The sequence below is a fragment of the Pangasianodon hypophthalmus genome, chromosome 20 (assembly GCF_027358585.1).
Source record: "Pangasianodon hypophthalmus isolate fPanHyp1 chromosome 20, fPanHyp1.pri, whole genome shotgun sequence".
Classification (NCBI taxonomy): Eukaryota; Metazoa; Chordata; class Actinopteri; order Siluriformes; family Pangasiidae; genus Pangasianodon; species Pangasianodon hypophthalmus.
The window spans coordinates 3,506,300-3,519,140 of record NC_069729.1 but is presented as its reverse complement, the minus strand read 5'-3'; the positions used below and the strand labels follow the sequence as shown (position 1 = coordinate 3,519,140).

Below are 12,841 nucleotides of genomic sequence, written 5' to 3'. Positions count from 1 at the left end.
CTACGAAAACAGAAAAATGCTTAAAAAAGGGTAAAAAATACTGAGCTACCACTGCTCCTTTAAGTGTAAAAATAAAACCTACCACTGATGCTGAGGCGCGCCTTGTTGGAGTAGGTGGAGCCGAAGTGATTGGAGATGACGCACTGGTAGCGGCCCTCATCCTCAAACTTGACATTGCGCAGATGGAGGACGGTTGTGTACTCCATGATTCCTGCTCCGTCTCTGGCGGTGGAGTGGGCAAAATTCTCCACGTGGGCTTGAGGCAGTGGCTCCTGGTCTTTCCGCCATGTGAAGGTCATGGGTGAGCTGCTGCTGCTTACCGCCATGCACGTTAAACGCACGTCTTTCCCTAACACACCAGCCGTGGACGTGGGGTGAACCGTGATCTGAGGTTTGGGCAGGTCGTCTATGGGAGAAAATACACACAAATGCACGTGTTTTATTAACGTGTACCCAAGCCTGAGTCGCTAGACAAACTTGAATTATACAAGTTGTATTTGTAGTTTTTGGCCATCATTATTTATGCAAAAAAAAAAAAAAGTGGCGCAAAACTCGTATGTATGTATGTATGGCATATATAGTAAGTGTTCTTGTGTCATTAAATATGACAGCCTATCACATGGTTATATGCAAATATCTTTTTTTATTACACGAGTATGGAAGACATGGGCATATATGGTTGGGGTTCAAAAGTTTCATGGTCTTAAACATCCTTTGTCTGTATAGTCCACAACCAATCAGGTTTATGGAATTTCTGTGCAAGATTCAGTAATTTTTCAGGTGTAACATTCTTAAGAGGCAATTATTAATACAGTAGCCTTAGGATTGTACTATTAGACTGATATAGTACATGATCTCAGAGTAATTTTAAAAGAGAAGGAAAACAAATAAGTGGTATGCAACCATGATATTTAGTAAGATTCCAGTGTCATACAAGGATTTCTGAATGTTCAAAAACAGATCTGTGTTCATTTGAAGTAAATATGTATTCTCGGGTAACACATTTTGACTAAAATTTGTGTTACTTGGTGTAAACATGAGCCTTACTCCTCCTTGTAAATACACAGGCTATATTCCTAACAATCAGTCCTGTTTTCCATGAATGTCAAACCGTGTCGGATCAAACTCTCCTGTAGAGACTGGTCCAAATCCAAACCTAACACACCTAATCCAAGTAATTAAGTCCATCAGGACAGGAGTATGTAATGTAACAGAACATGTAATGATGCCCACCACAAACGAAGCTCTGTGCTGGAGCCTGGAAGATGCTGGTGCCCTTCAGGCTCTCAGGGTGTGCGCACGTGGCGTGGACGCCAGCCTGTAGCTCTCGCGCCACCACCCACTCAGGAAACCAGTGCAGCTGGCAATCGCACAGGAAACTATCACTCAAGATCTCCCTGGAGACACAAAGAGAGATTTTTAAGAGACTATGAGACTGAGAGAGAGAATTAACACACAATTTTGCCTCTATTTAAACAGTAACTGAAATTAGAGTTTTGAAAAAAACATATATAACTGTCATTTAATGAGTCAAATCTTGTGTGGGACTCACAGGGTGCGGAGGTTCTTCATATTGTTGAAGGCGTCTGGTAGAATGGAGAGGATGGCATTTCCGCCCAGGTTTCTGTTCAGACGCGACAGAGATGATTTTGGAGCGTCCCCAATGTACACACAGTATACACACATTCTCTCCGTCTCTTATACATATGTATGCCAGCTTGTATTTGTATAAAAGTTTACTTTAGCCTAGGCAGAAAGAGGCCAGTGTATTTCGCTAAGTCTGTACCCTCAAGCTGCTTCTCCAAGACTAAATTCCATTTCTTTGACAAAATGTTCATCTTGCAAAGGGAGAAAAGGCTGAAGCTGGTTGGAGTGAGACTCCGAGCAGCTGGCTGCGCAAAAAAAAAAAACAGCCTCGCTCTTCTCCTTTTACAAAGACGCTATTAAATTGCTAGCAGCCCTCTCAAGCATCTGTTTTTGGCAGAGTGTGCCAGTGGCTGCAATGCATTCTGGGATACTCACAGGTGCTCGAGGGCTTCCAGGCCTGAGAAGGCTTTCTTGGCCACAGACTTGATCCTGTTTCCGAACAGCGTCCTGCGTTTCCAAGAGATGGAAAGGATGGGACAGAGAAGGAAAGGATGGGACAAAGAGAAAATGGGGAAAATTTTATAAATCAAAAAGATGGGGAGAGAGAGGGAGAGAGGCGGAGAGAGAGAGAGAGAAAGCACAATTAGTGGGGTTTAATCTGATAAGACATTGGGGTATTGGAAATTCAAACTGTGTAGAGATTAGGAAGAGGATGAGAGATTGGGGTTCCCACATTGCCCTTCAAAGCTCACTTTTATCTTTATTAGAATGTAGCAGTGATGACAGGGCAGGGACAAACCCATGAAAAGAGGCTTCAGTGAGAGAACGAGTCGGAAGCTTATAGATTAATAAGCGGCCTTGTCATGGGCTGGCTATCAAATGCTAAACAAGCTGCTTGCGGTCTTCTAGGAGGCTAATCCCACTCGTTCTTCATACAAGATTTTAGGACCCCCAGGAATTTGTTGGTACCTGCTCAAGTTTGGTACCTGCTCATTGCTGATTGGTTTTTATTATACCTTCTTCAGCAATTGGTTGAAATCAAGATTCTCTTGTCCTTGGTGCAGATTTTTGTCATCTTATGGTTGATGAAATTTAATAGCCATTGTCAACGAGCCTTTCTGTCAGTTGTTTTGTTGCAGTTGTCAGCCATTTTGTTACAAGTGGCAAACACTACTTCTTTCTTGTTGAATTGAAAAAATGACAGTTGCATGTTATCATTGTCACTATTTCAGTCTTCTCTCCAGTTGCACTGACCCCAAGTTGGTCAAACAGAACTAAAACACTAAGTTACATTGGTTCCCCTTTAGACAAGTTCTTGTGTTTGAATGTGCAGTAGAACAATTCCCCACAAGAATCAGTGAAGAAGTGCTAAGTAGTTTGAGGCTAACTGGTGGTCATACTTCAAAAATCTTGGCTCATTGTATACATTTGTGGTGTTGGCAGGTTGGATGCTATTGTTTGAATTCTGGCTATGCAAGTAGCACAGTCCTTATTTGGTCCCTCCTCCACACTGAGACTAAGGCACGCTGTAATGTCTGTCAGCAGGGTGTGTGTGAGATCTATGACAATGTATGTGACAGAGAGACAGGATCTGTCAGCTCCTGACAGAGAGAGACATCACCTTCTCTCATCTCCTTTGGCCACTAATCACCAGGGCAGCCACCCAGATTCTCTTGTGGCCTCATCCTAAACCTTCATGCTGAGCTTTAATGCTGCTTCTGACTTGTCCTGCACATCTGTGCTGATCTTTAGTCATTCTACAGCCTCAATCTGAACTTCCCCATTGAGCTTTACCTTTCCCTGGCCTTGTCCTAAAGCACCACACTGAGCTTACCTTTTCCCTAGCATTGTCCTGAACCTCCATACTGAGCTTAGATTGGCTGCAGCCTTATTCTGAACTTCCATACTGAGCTTTAGCTTTCATTTGTTCTTAGATACTTTAGCATCTTTGATTTGAGCTTTATGGGTATTTAGCAGTTAGTAAAAATGCATGTCTGTACTGCCTGGAAAAGATATGGCATTATCTGCAGAACACAAAAAAATAACTAAAGGAAATAATGAAAATTAATTGGACTTTTCTGTCTGTTCATTAACATGTGATGTAAGCAGAGTTAATCTGCATCTAAACCTCAAGCGATCCATGTTTAATAAAAGGGATTAAAAACGTAATCTGTCCAACGGGAGATGAATTAACTCTATGGAAGAATGAAACAAAAGAAAGGGACGGTGGGTATTTTCTCAGTCACATCAATGTGCAAGTAAGAAGGACAGGAACAAAGCAACAGAAAAGAATCCACTCGGTTGATAAAACTACACACTCGTCTCTCATCCACGTCGCTCTATGGGAATGTCCGCAGGCACAAAGCAGGCGGAAGGCCCTTTGATGTTACGTTCTGTCATCTTCTCTCTCGTTCCCAGGCCGGCTCAATGGCCTCTCCGGCAGGAACTAGTGACTGTAGTGGGATTTTGCCAGGGCTGCGCATCACTGGGATGAAAGGAGCAGGGCAGGGGGCGAACATGGTGTTTGATGAGGCCAGATGCCACATCATCCTTCCATTTCACACCCTCAGGATTAATTGACACAACTGCAGGGCCTGACTAGGGGACCAGGGGGGAGCTTGCTCAATTCACCACAGAAAGCCTTCTTAGAAGTCCCCCCAATACTGTCCCTCTGATTCCACTCTTACTATTCAAACATTCTCATCCAACGCATGGAGAGATCACAGTAGCTCCTATAAGATCTTAAGGCCTATGCAATCAAAAGAAGAAAAGAATTGGCAAAAGATTTCAGCCAACAGAACTTGAGGTTCAACTTCTGGTCATGTAACTGCAGCATCCATATGGCATGTGACAATGAGTTCAGAAGGAAAAAGTGCTTGGATATCACATTGTTCCGTTGTCTGGTTTGGTGAACTAGATCAAATTACTGACGATACACCTCTTTGACAAAGAGTTTTTATCAAAATACCATTAAGTCCCATGGGTACCGGTCTTGAACAAAAATCTTTGGCACTTGACCAATGGAAAATGTCTTGGTGCCCAAAGGTGTGGTACTTTGGAGAGTGGATAAAGGCCCATAGGTCCCCAATTCACCTCAATGAAGTTCCTAAGAAGCCCAGCACAAGGAAGTCCTGTCCTAAAGAAGTCAATCAAAACTAATAATATCCAGGTGTCCCTCAGATTCCACTCTTATGATCCAGGGATTGAAGAATTCCCAGAAGCTTAGGACATTCTGCACATTCAAAACAAGAACTTGTCTAAATTTGAGCCAGCTGAACTGGGGAAGTTCAGGAACTTTAAGCAAAACAGTTGGTTGGATATCATATTGTTGCCTTGTCTAATCAGCCAACTGGTCATCCAGTGCAAATTGCCTGAAACAACTTTACCCAGATACCATTAGGTTCTGTTGCTACCAGTGTTAAACTGGCACCTTTGGCACTGGACCTATGATGAACAAAAAAATTACAGTTGCAGTTTTCTTGTGCTTTAGGTAGTGGACAAAGGTACAAAGGTTTCTTAAGATGTCAATCTCCTAGGGTCTGTCAGATTTAACTCTTACTGCTCACACACTTGACAGTGTTGAACTACATCTGAAATCTCTAATGAAACAGATCGAATGTGGGTTCCATGGGATGTGTTATTACTCAATCTTGAATGACTGAGCCCAAATGGTAAAATAAACCAAAATTTGGATTTTGTCTGATCTTGATCAGTAGTCTAACATATAGATGGCTTGAGACTCATCAGCACTCATAACTCATGTTTGAGTTACTGGGAGAGATGAAGGCCTGAGGGACAGAAGGAGTGAGGAAGGAGAGAAAAGAGGATGGAAGAAAAAAAAACTCACAGCTTCCGGAGTTTCTTCAGGCCTGTAAAGGCACCGCTGGTGTCCTCGATTGTTCCAGAAATGTCATTGTGGTCAAGCTCCCTATAGACAGAGAGAGAGAGAAAGAGAGAGAGTGTGAAGTGAGATGGAGTAAAGTAGTCTTGGCCCTGTCTCAATACTCTTGGCAGGCATATGGTTGAGAATCACAGGTTGCACACATACTCCCAGACACACACCTGGTCTGAAGATCTCTCTCCCTCCCTCTTTCTCTCTTTACCCGACCCTCCAGCTCTTCCAGTCTCTCTCTCTCTCTCTCTCTGCCAGCCAAACACATTCTTTCCTTTGTGAAGCATGAGGCTGCGGAAAACAGCCATGCACAGGCTAATGCATGCATAATGCATGACAGCTGAATGCTACTGACACACACACAAACACCCAGGCCTCAGACTCTTTCAGCACCATGAAGCCGTTGGCAGGGTCACACCATACAGAGTGTGCAAGCAGGTTCCCTCGTCTGATTGCGACACTGCTCTAGCGATCACTTTCTATCAAAACACCCCTTACTTTTCATTCAGACTTCATCTGTAAGCATTTAAACAAAAGTGGAACAAATGCAGGAGAAAAAATGTTCAAATTGACACAAGCTTTGTGTATGTGCACCACTCAAAGACCCTCTTTCAAACCCACTCCTCCAAACTTCCATTGCAATTTGACAGCTCCCCCTTTCACACCACCTTGGCTCTCTTTCTCTCTCTCTTGCCTTGGCTGCCAGTTTCCTTTTCTTTCTGGCTGGCTGGTCCTAAATGAGCGGCGGGTCGTTAATGGCGGTGCCCAGGGCCTCTGGTCCCCCCTCTGCTTCTTCCTCCCTCACCCGGTGCGTACCAATTAAAGCTTGCCCTGCTCCCTTTCAGCGCCACACACTAAAGCCGTGATTAGATTAGAACTGTCTTGTCAAACAATACAGAGATAAAAAGAGAGAAAGAAAGAAAAAAAAAGGAAGAGAGCAGGACGGCTGAGCGAGCGGAGTAGCAAAGCGCACATAACCCCACAGAAAACTCTCAGCGGATACACACAGAGGTAGAAAGATTAGCACATCAAACAGGAGGACAGGCCGCGGGATGAGAGAGCAATGAAGCGAGACGGACGGGAAGAATGGATAGAAGAAAAGGACGAGAAGAAAGAAGGGGTGGGGGTCAAACAGAGACCCTCTCATTCCCACACGAGGAGCCCCTTCCCCCATGGTTCAGCCATCAGAAGTAAAAGGGGGCTAAGGCCAAGGTCTGGCACCCTACTGAGAGAAAGCCTTCATGCAAAGGCTTAATTCTTTAGGTGTGTGTGTGAGAGAGAGAGGGAGGGAGCAGTAGCAAGAACAAATGAGTTAGTAAGCAACACAGAAACAGTGAAGCACAAGTGTGTGTGTGCCCCCAATGTTTTTTTTAAACCAAGTTTTCTTTAAAAAAAAAAAAAAGAAAGTGCCTGGCTCTCCTGAAATGCCTGGCACAGGGAGCCCATGCACCCAGGAAGCGCGGTGGGAACCGACAAGCCAACAAAGACGGAAGAACAGTGAAGAAAAGAGCTTTCACAAAAAGACACAAAACACAAATGGCAACTTTTCTCAACACGTCTATGCAAAATAACGGCTTTAGAAGCCCTAGCTGTCATTCTAGAATTAGTAAGAAATGAAAACAAGAAGCATTAGAGAGGCTACAAGACAGGCATAGACTAAAGCCCAATCTATGCTTGTTTTAATGGTTACACAGCATTAGCAGCGATGGTTAGAGCTATATTTGTCGACGTTGTTAGTGTAGGCCTGTACGAAATCGAAGGCTAACCCAAAATCCAAACAAGTACAGTATGCCCACAAAGCCACACTCCCAAAACATATGCATATGTACTTCTTATGCTAGAATGACTGAACAGCAGTACAAGAGGTGACGTTTTCTGAATTCTCTACAGAATAGAAATGTCTGCATGTTTTGACTGATTGGATGCTTGTTGGTGGTCCACATGGTTTGGGTTATTTTCCTATAAATTTTCACAACTTAGATGTTGCAGATTTCCAATGGCCATGGTAAGAGTATATAATGAAAATCAACAGCACTAGATATATATGTGGTACATAAATCATTGTAAAATGACCGTAATGTGTGCACTTACAGTACGCGTAAGGAGCTGAGACCTCTGAAAGCTCCCTCTGCTATATAGCTGATAGAGTTGTGGCTCAGCTGAAGAGTCTGTAAGTTGGCTAACTTAACAAAACTGCCCTCGGCCAGCTTCGTCAAGTTGTTATGGCCCAGATGCCTACAAAAACACAAATCCTCATTATTAAAACTGGATTTCTTTTGTATTTGTATTAATTGGATTTTCCTCTTCATACTATTGAATATCAGTATATAAGGCACAGAGACTCTGATAGAGAAAAGAAAACAGAGACGGAGGAAAAAAAAAAAAAAAGGCTCACAGCTCTCGCAGCCTCTCGCAGAACCGCCATCCCTCAGGGTTGAAGCTTGAGATGGAGTTGTTGGACAGATGGAGGTGTAGCAAAGACTGGAGGCCGTACAGAGAGCCACTGTTCACCTCTTTCAGACTGTTATAGTCCAAATGGCTGTGGGAGCAAAACGCCAGAGCCAGGTTATTACAGCTAAACGACTAACCCGACTGCAATTTACCTGTCAGAGCGCAGAAATGAAGACGGATGGCTCTAAATATGATTCAGCATTAAGGGAAATTTCACAAATTGCACTTGGCTTGTGAACGTCTTGAAGGCGGGGAGTTTGAACTTCAGTAATGTGTCCCAGATTTAATGATGATTCAAACTACTAAGCCAAGACCGTGTTTTGGCTTTCATCCAATTCGGTCTCGTTATAATTAAATACCAGACATGAAATTACCCTAATTAACAACAAAAAACAGCATAAAACGTACCAACTTTACTTACTTAGTATGCAAATTTCTCCCCAGTCACTATAAATATTCAGGACTTTTTTTCCACTGAACTGCTGGATAAACAGTCATGCAGACTATAGACTGGGTGATGTTTATGAGTGTATAATGGTTATATGCCTGTCGGCAAACATAGGGGACTCACAGGGTTCTCATGCGTGCAAGACCGAAGAACGCTCCATCTGTGAGTTTGCTGATGTTGTTCCTCTGGAGCTTCAACACCTCCAGGCTGGAGAGACCCTGGAAGGTCAGGCCTTCGATCAAGCGCAGCCGGTTCCTGCTCAGGTCCCTGCAGAAAAGTCACGTGGCTGATTTGATTACAGAGAAACAGGGTGAAGCCTATAATTATATCTAAATGAATAGTGACTGTCTAAATAAGCATGCTTTTAAATTTTACACATTTTATTTACACATTTAGTTGTGTGATTAATTTTAAAGGGGTGGATATTATAACTTGTATAAATAGAGCACTGGTAGACTCGATGAACTCTCATCTAACAAGAGTGGATTTTAACAAATATAAAAGAGCTCTAGTTGTGCTTTTTTTTGTTATTCCTTTTCATCACTTGAGCAAGGGATGAAATAGAGTTCGTTCCAAGATACAGTTTCACTTATCACAAAATAGCTGAATAACAGTTTAATAGTCTCTCTCTCTCTAGCTCTCTCTCGATGTTACTAAGACAAAAAAAAAAACACAGCTTGTCATGTTACAGAGAAACCACAAAGTGCAAAGACCTGTCCTGAAGACTTTCTCATGTCTAAAATCTTAGTTATAGCTTTATCTCCGACTTACAAAGCACAGACATTGGAGACTCCTTCCATAAATGTTAAATAAATCTCCTCACAGAAGAAGTATACACATTTTTAATCAATCTGTCCACCACGACTTACAAGTCCCTGTGTAAGTTGTAACTATAGAAACAATAACGTATTAGAATGAGCTCCTTCTATTTAATTCAATTCTATAAACCGTCAATTTGGCTTGCAGCTGCACTATTGTCAGAGCTGTTGTTCTAGAAAATTAATCATCACCTTTTGACCAGTCATAATTCAGTGCTGTGGTATAAATATAGATTAGCTATGTGAATATTAAGCACATGACCCAAGGACAACAGACAGTAATATGGAGCCAATTAACATTCTTTTAGCAGATGTTCATCCTCTGAGTGAATCTCCTTCTCATGTCGCTGTTCCATTAGGACCAACCAATCCCTCAAACACACACACAGACACACAGACTGTGTCTTTGAGGAATCAGATACAACACCCAGGTGCGAGGGCTAAAGAGGGTGTAGTGCCTAAGAGCAAAGCAAGACACAAACATCCCGGTGGTAGGAAATGTAAGCACAGGAACCTTTTTCAGAAGCTTACAAATTTAAGAACTTTAGTGTAGAAACTTTTTCAGAAATTCAGAAACTTTTCCAGACACTCAAGAACTTTTTTAGAAAACTTTTTAGTTTTCACGGGAACTTTCCCAAAAGCTCATGAATGCTCTCAGGAACCCAGGAACAATAGGCATGTTTCTACCAGAGCAACCCTTTTGAGTAGCCTGGAAAATATTCATGAATTCAGAAACTAAAGTTTCATTTTCACTGTAGAAACATTTAAGAAATTCAGAAACTTTACAGAAACTCTACCACAAGAACCTTATCAGAAAACCTGGAATTTTTTCAAGAACTCAAGAACTACGGTTGAACTTTCACTGTAGAACTTTGGGCATGTTTCCACTGGAGTACCTTTTCCAGAAATACAGAAACTGTAGAACCCAGAACATTTTAAGGAACTTTCCAGTATAGCTTTATTTTATTTTTTATTTTTTTTTGAAAACTCAGGAACGTTAGACCTGGAGGAACCAGAGTTGTTTTTAGTTCCTGCGTCAGGGTTTCAAGAAAGTTTTTAGATCCTCTAGAGTACAATTTTCCAGACCAGGAACTACTAGGGGTGGAGAGTTCTGTACTGAACAGTGCTGACTGGATGAAATGAGCCATTGTCTGCATGGCGGCCAAGGATTGTCAGCCATGCAGACACACACACACACATTCACACCTCCGTACACATCAATATAATTATTAACACCTGAATTAATGCTCTGTAATTAACCTTTTATTTCATCTGCGTATTTTCAGGTCTGTGTCTCTCCACCCTGCATAATTAATCACTCAGAAATATTAACAAACAAGTCACAGAGTGTAAATTTTTTTATAAGCTAGGATGTGTGGATCAAAACTGTAGCGTGAAAAAGAGTCCCAGCTGATTGATGTATGCAGGTGAGTTCAGGTCATGTTCCGTCTAAGGTGTGTGTGCGTGTGTATGTGCATTTGTGTGTGTGTATACATGTGTGTACTCACAGCTGCGTTAGTCTAGGAAGCTCGAGGCCTTTGACAGGCAGCTGGGTGAGCCGGTTCCTGCTGAGCCTCAGGACCTGCAGAGTGTCGTTCAGGTTCCTGAACGCACCAAACTCCAGGTGTACAATTTTATTACCGCTGAGCGACCTGAGAAAAAAGAAAAAAAAAAAATCTAAATTCCACACATTACAGTCTAATAAGTCAGTCTAATCTTCAGTAAATGCTTTAGGTCAGGATCAGGTTGGATCCGGAGACATATCCCGGGAATACAGGGTGGGAATACACCCTGGACGGGGCGCCATTGAAAAATTCCATGTAGTTATTGTGCGCCAAGATGATTAGACCAAAATGACCCCTTGGACAAATGTTAGTTTAAAATTCTTAAGTCCCATTTTAAGAATTATATTAATTATTTTCCTTTCATAACTTGTAGAAAGGAGTGGAGAGATTCACAATTTTCAAAACTTTGAAAATGTGTATTTACTATTTTATTCCCAGCCTTTCATTTAACTTTTTTACACCTATCAATAATTTCAACAATTTTCAACAATGTTACTTCTCAATAAAGATGCACAGTTCTAAAGATACTAATCTTATAATTATTTTTGAAAAGGTTTAGGGAAATTTGGGGAAAAGATTCTGAAAATATTGACAAATCAATGTCTAAGGACATAAACCACAAATCAAGTCACTTTTGACTTAACTATTACTAGACGACTGCGACCCGCGTGATTGAAAACTTTAACAGAGTGCAGCAGAAGGTTAGACGTCATGGACTGATGAATGTTCCAGTTTTGTGGTGTCAGGAAAATGAAAAACTAAGTTGGGAAAATAAGTTAAAAAAAAAAAGAAGAAATAAAGACAGTGACAAACGCAGTGGGGGGAAAAGAAAGAAACAGAAAGAAAGAGAAAGACAGGACAATTGACTCACAGCTCTCGGACACGGAGGCCACGGGGGAAGCAGTGTTCTCTCACATCGATGATGTCATTATTACTTAGATCCAGAGTCTCCAGGTGGGTGAGGTTTCGGAGACGGCTGCCCTGCACACTGCTAATCTTATTATGGTGCCTGTGACAGAGATAAGAGCCGCTATTAATATATTTGACACATTTTATTAGTAATAATTAATACACTGGTAAGAGATACACTATATTACCAAAAGTATTCGGTCACCCATCCAAATGATCAGAATCAGGTGTCCTAATCACTTGGCCTGGCCACAGGTGTATAAAATCAAGCACTTAGGCATGCAGACTGTTTTTACAAACATTTGTGAAAGAATGGGTCGCTCTCAGGAGCTCAGTGAATTCCAGCGTGGAACTGTCATAGGATGCCACCTGTGCAACAAATCCAGTCGTGAAATTTCCTCGCTCCTAAATATTCCACAGTCAACTGTCAGCTTTATCATAACAAAATGGAAGAGTTTAGGAACAACAGCAACTCAGCCACGAAGTGGTAGGCCACGTAAACTGACGGAGAGGGGTCAGCGGATGCTGAAGCGCATAGTGCAAAGAGGTCATCGACTTTCTTCACAGTCAATTGCTACAGAGCTCCAAACTTCACGTGACCTTCAGATTAGCCCAAGTACAGTACGCAGAGAGCTTCATGGAATGGGTTTCCATGGCCGAGCAGCTGCATCCAAGCCACACATCACCAAGTGCAATGCAAAGCGTCGGATGCAGTGGTGTAAAGCACGCCGCCACTGGACTCTAGAGCAGTGGAGATGCGTTCTCTGGAGTGATGAATCACGCTTTTCCATCTGGCAATCTGATGGACGAGTCTGGGTTTGGAGGTTGCCAGGAGAACGGTACATTTCGGACTGCATTGTGCCGAGTGTGAAATTTGGTGGAGGAGGAATTATGGTGTGGGGTTGTTTTTCAGGAGTTGGGCTTGGCCCCTTAGTTCCAGTGAAAGGAACTTTGAATGCTTCAGGATACCAAAACATTTTGGACAATTCCATGCTCCCAACCTTGTGGGAACAGTTTGGAGCGGGCCCCTTCCTCTTCCAACATGACTGTGCACCAGTGCACAAAGCAAGGTCCATAAAGACATGGATGACAGAGTCTGGTGTGGATGAACTTGACTGGCCTGCACAGAGTCCTGACCTGAACCCGATAGAACACCTTTGGGATGAATTAG

General features: G+C 42.4%; 2 protein-coding genes across 3 annotated transcripts in view; one reads left to right on the top strand and one right to left on the bottom strand.

The window, feature by feature from the left end:
* lrig1 (leucine-rich repeats and immunoglobulin-like domains 1) overlaps positions 1–12,841 on the bottom strand; it is a 40,975-nt gene that overhangs the window by 6,489 nt on the left and 21,645 nt on the right. Inside the window, exons 4-13 of the mRNA XM_026935398.3 lie at positions 11,633–11,770; positions 10,705–10,848; positions 8,502–8,645; positions 7,875–8,018; positions 7,571–7,714; positions 5,435–5,515; positions 2,023–2,094; positions 1,553–1,624; positions 1,234–1,397; positions 83–406 (exon numbers count right to left, since the gene is read on the bottom strand). Of these exons, the coding sequence (XP_026791199.2) occupies positions 83–406; positions 1,234–1,397; positions 1,553–1,624; positions 2,023–2,094; positions 5,435–5,515; positions 7,571–7,714; positions 7,875–8,018; positions 8,502–8,645; positions 10,705–10,848; positions 11,633–11,770 (1,427 nt within the window). The remainder of the gene's footprint in view (positions 1–82; positions 407–1,233; positions 1,398–1,552; positions 1,625–2,022; positions 2,095–5,434; positions 5,516–7,570; positions 7,715–7,874; positions 8,019–8,501; positions 8,646–10,704; positions 10,849–11,632; positions 11,771–12,841) is intronic.
* The window catches only part of slc25a26 (solute carrier family 25 member 26), an 80,584-nt gene that overhangs the window by 53,007 nt on the left and 14,736 nt on the right, over positions 1–12,841 (top strand). The gene's annotated exons all lie outside the window — the stretch shown is intronic.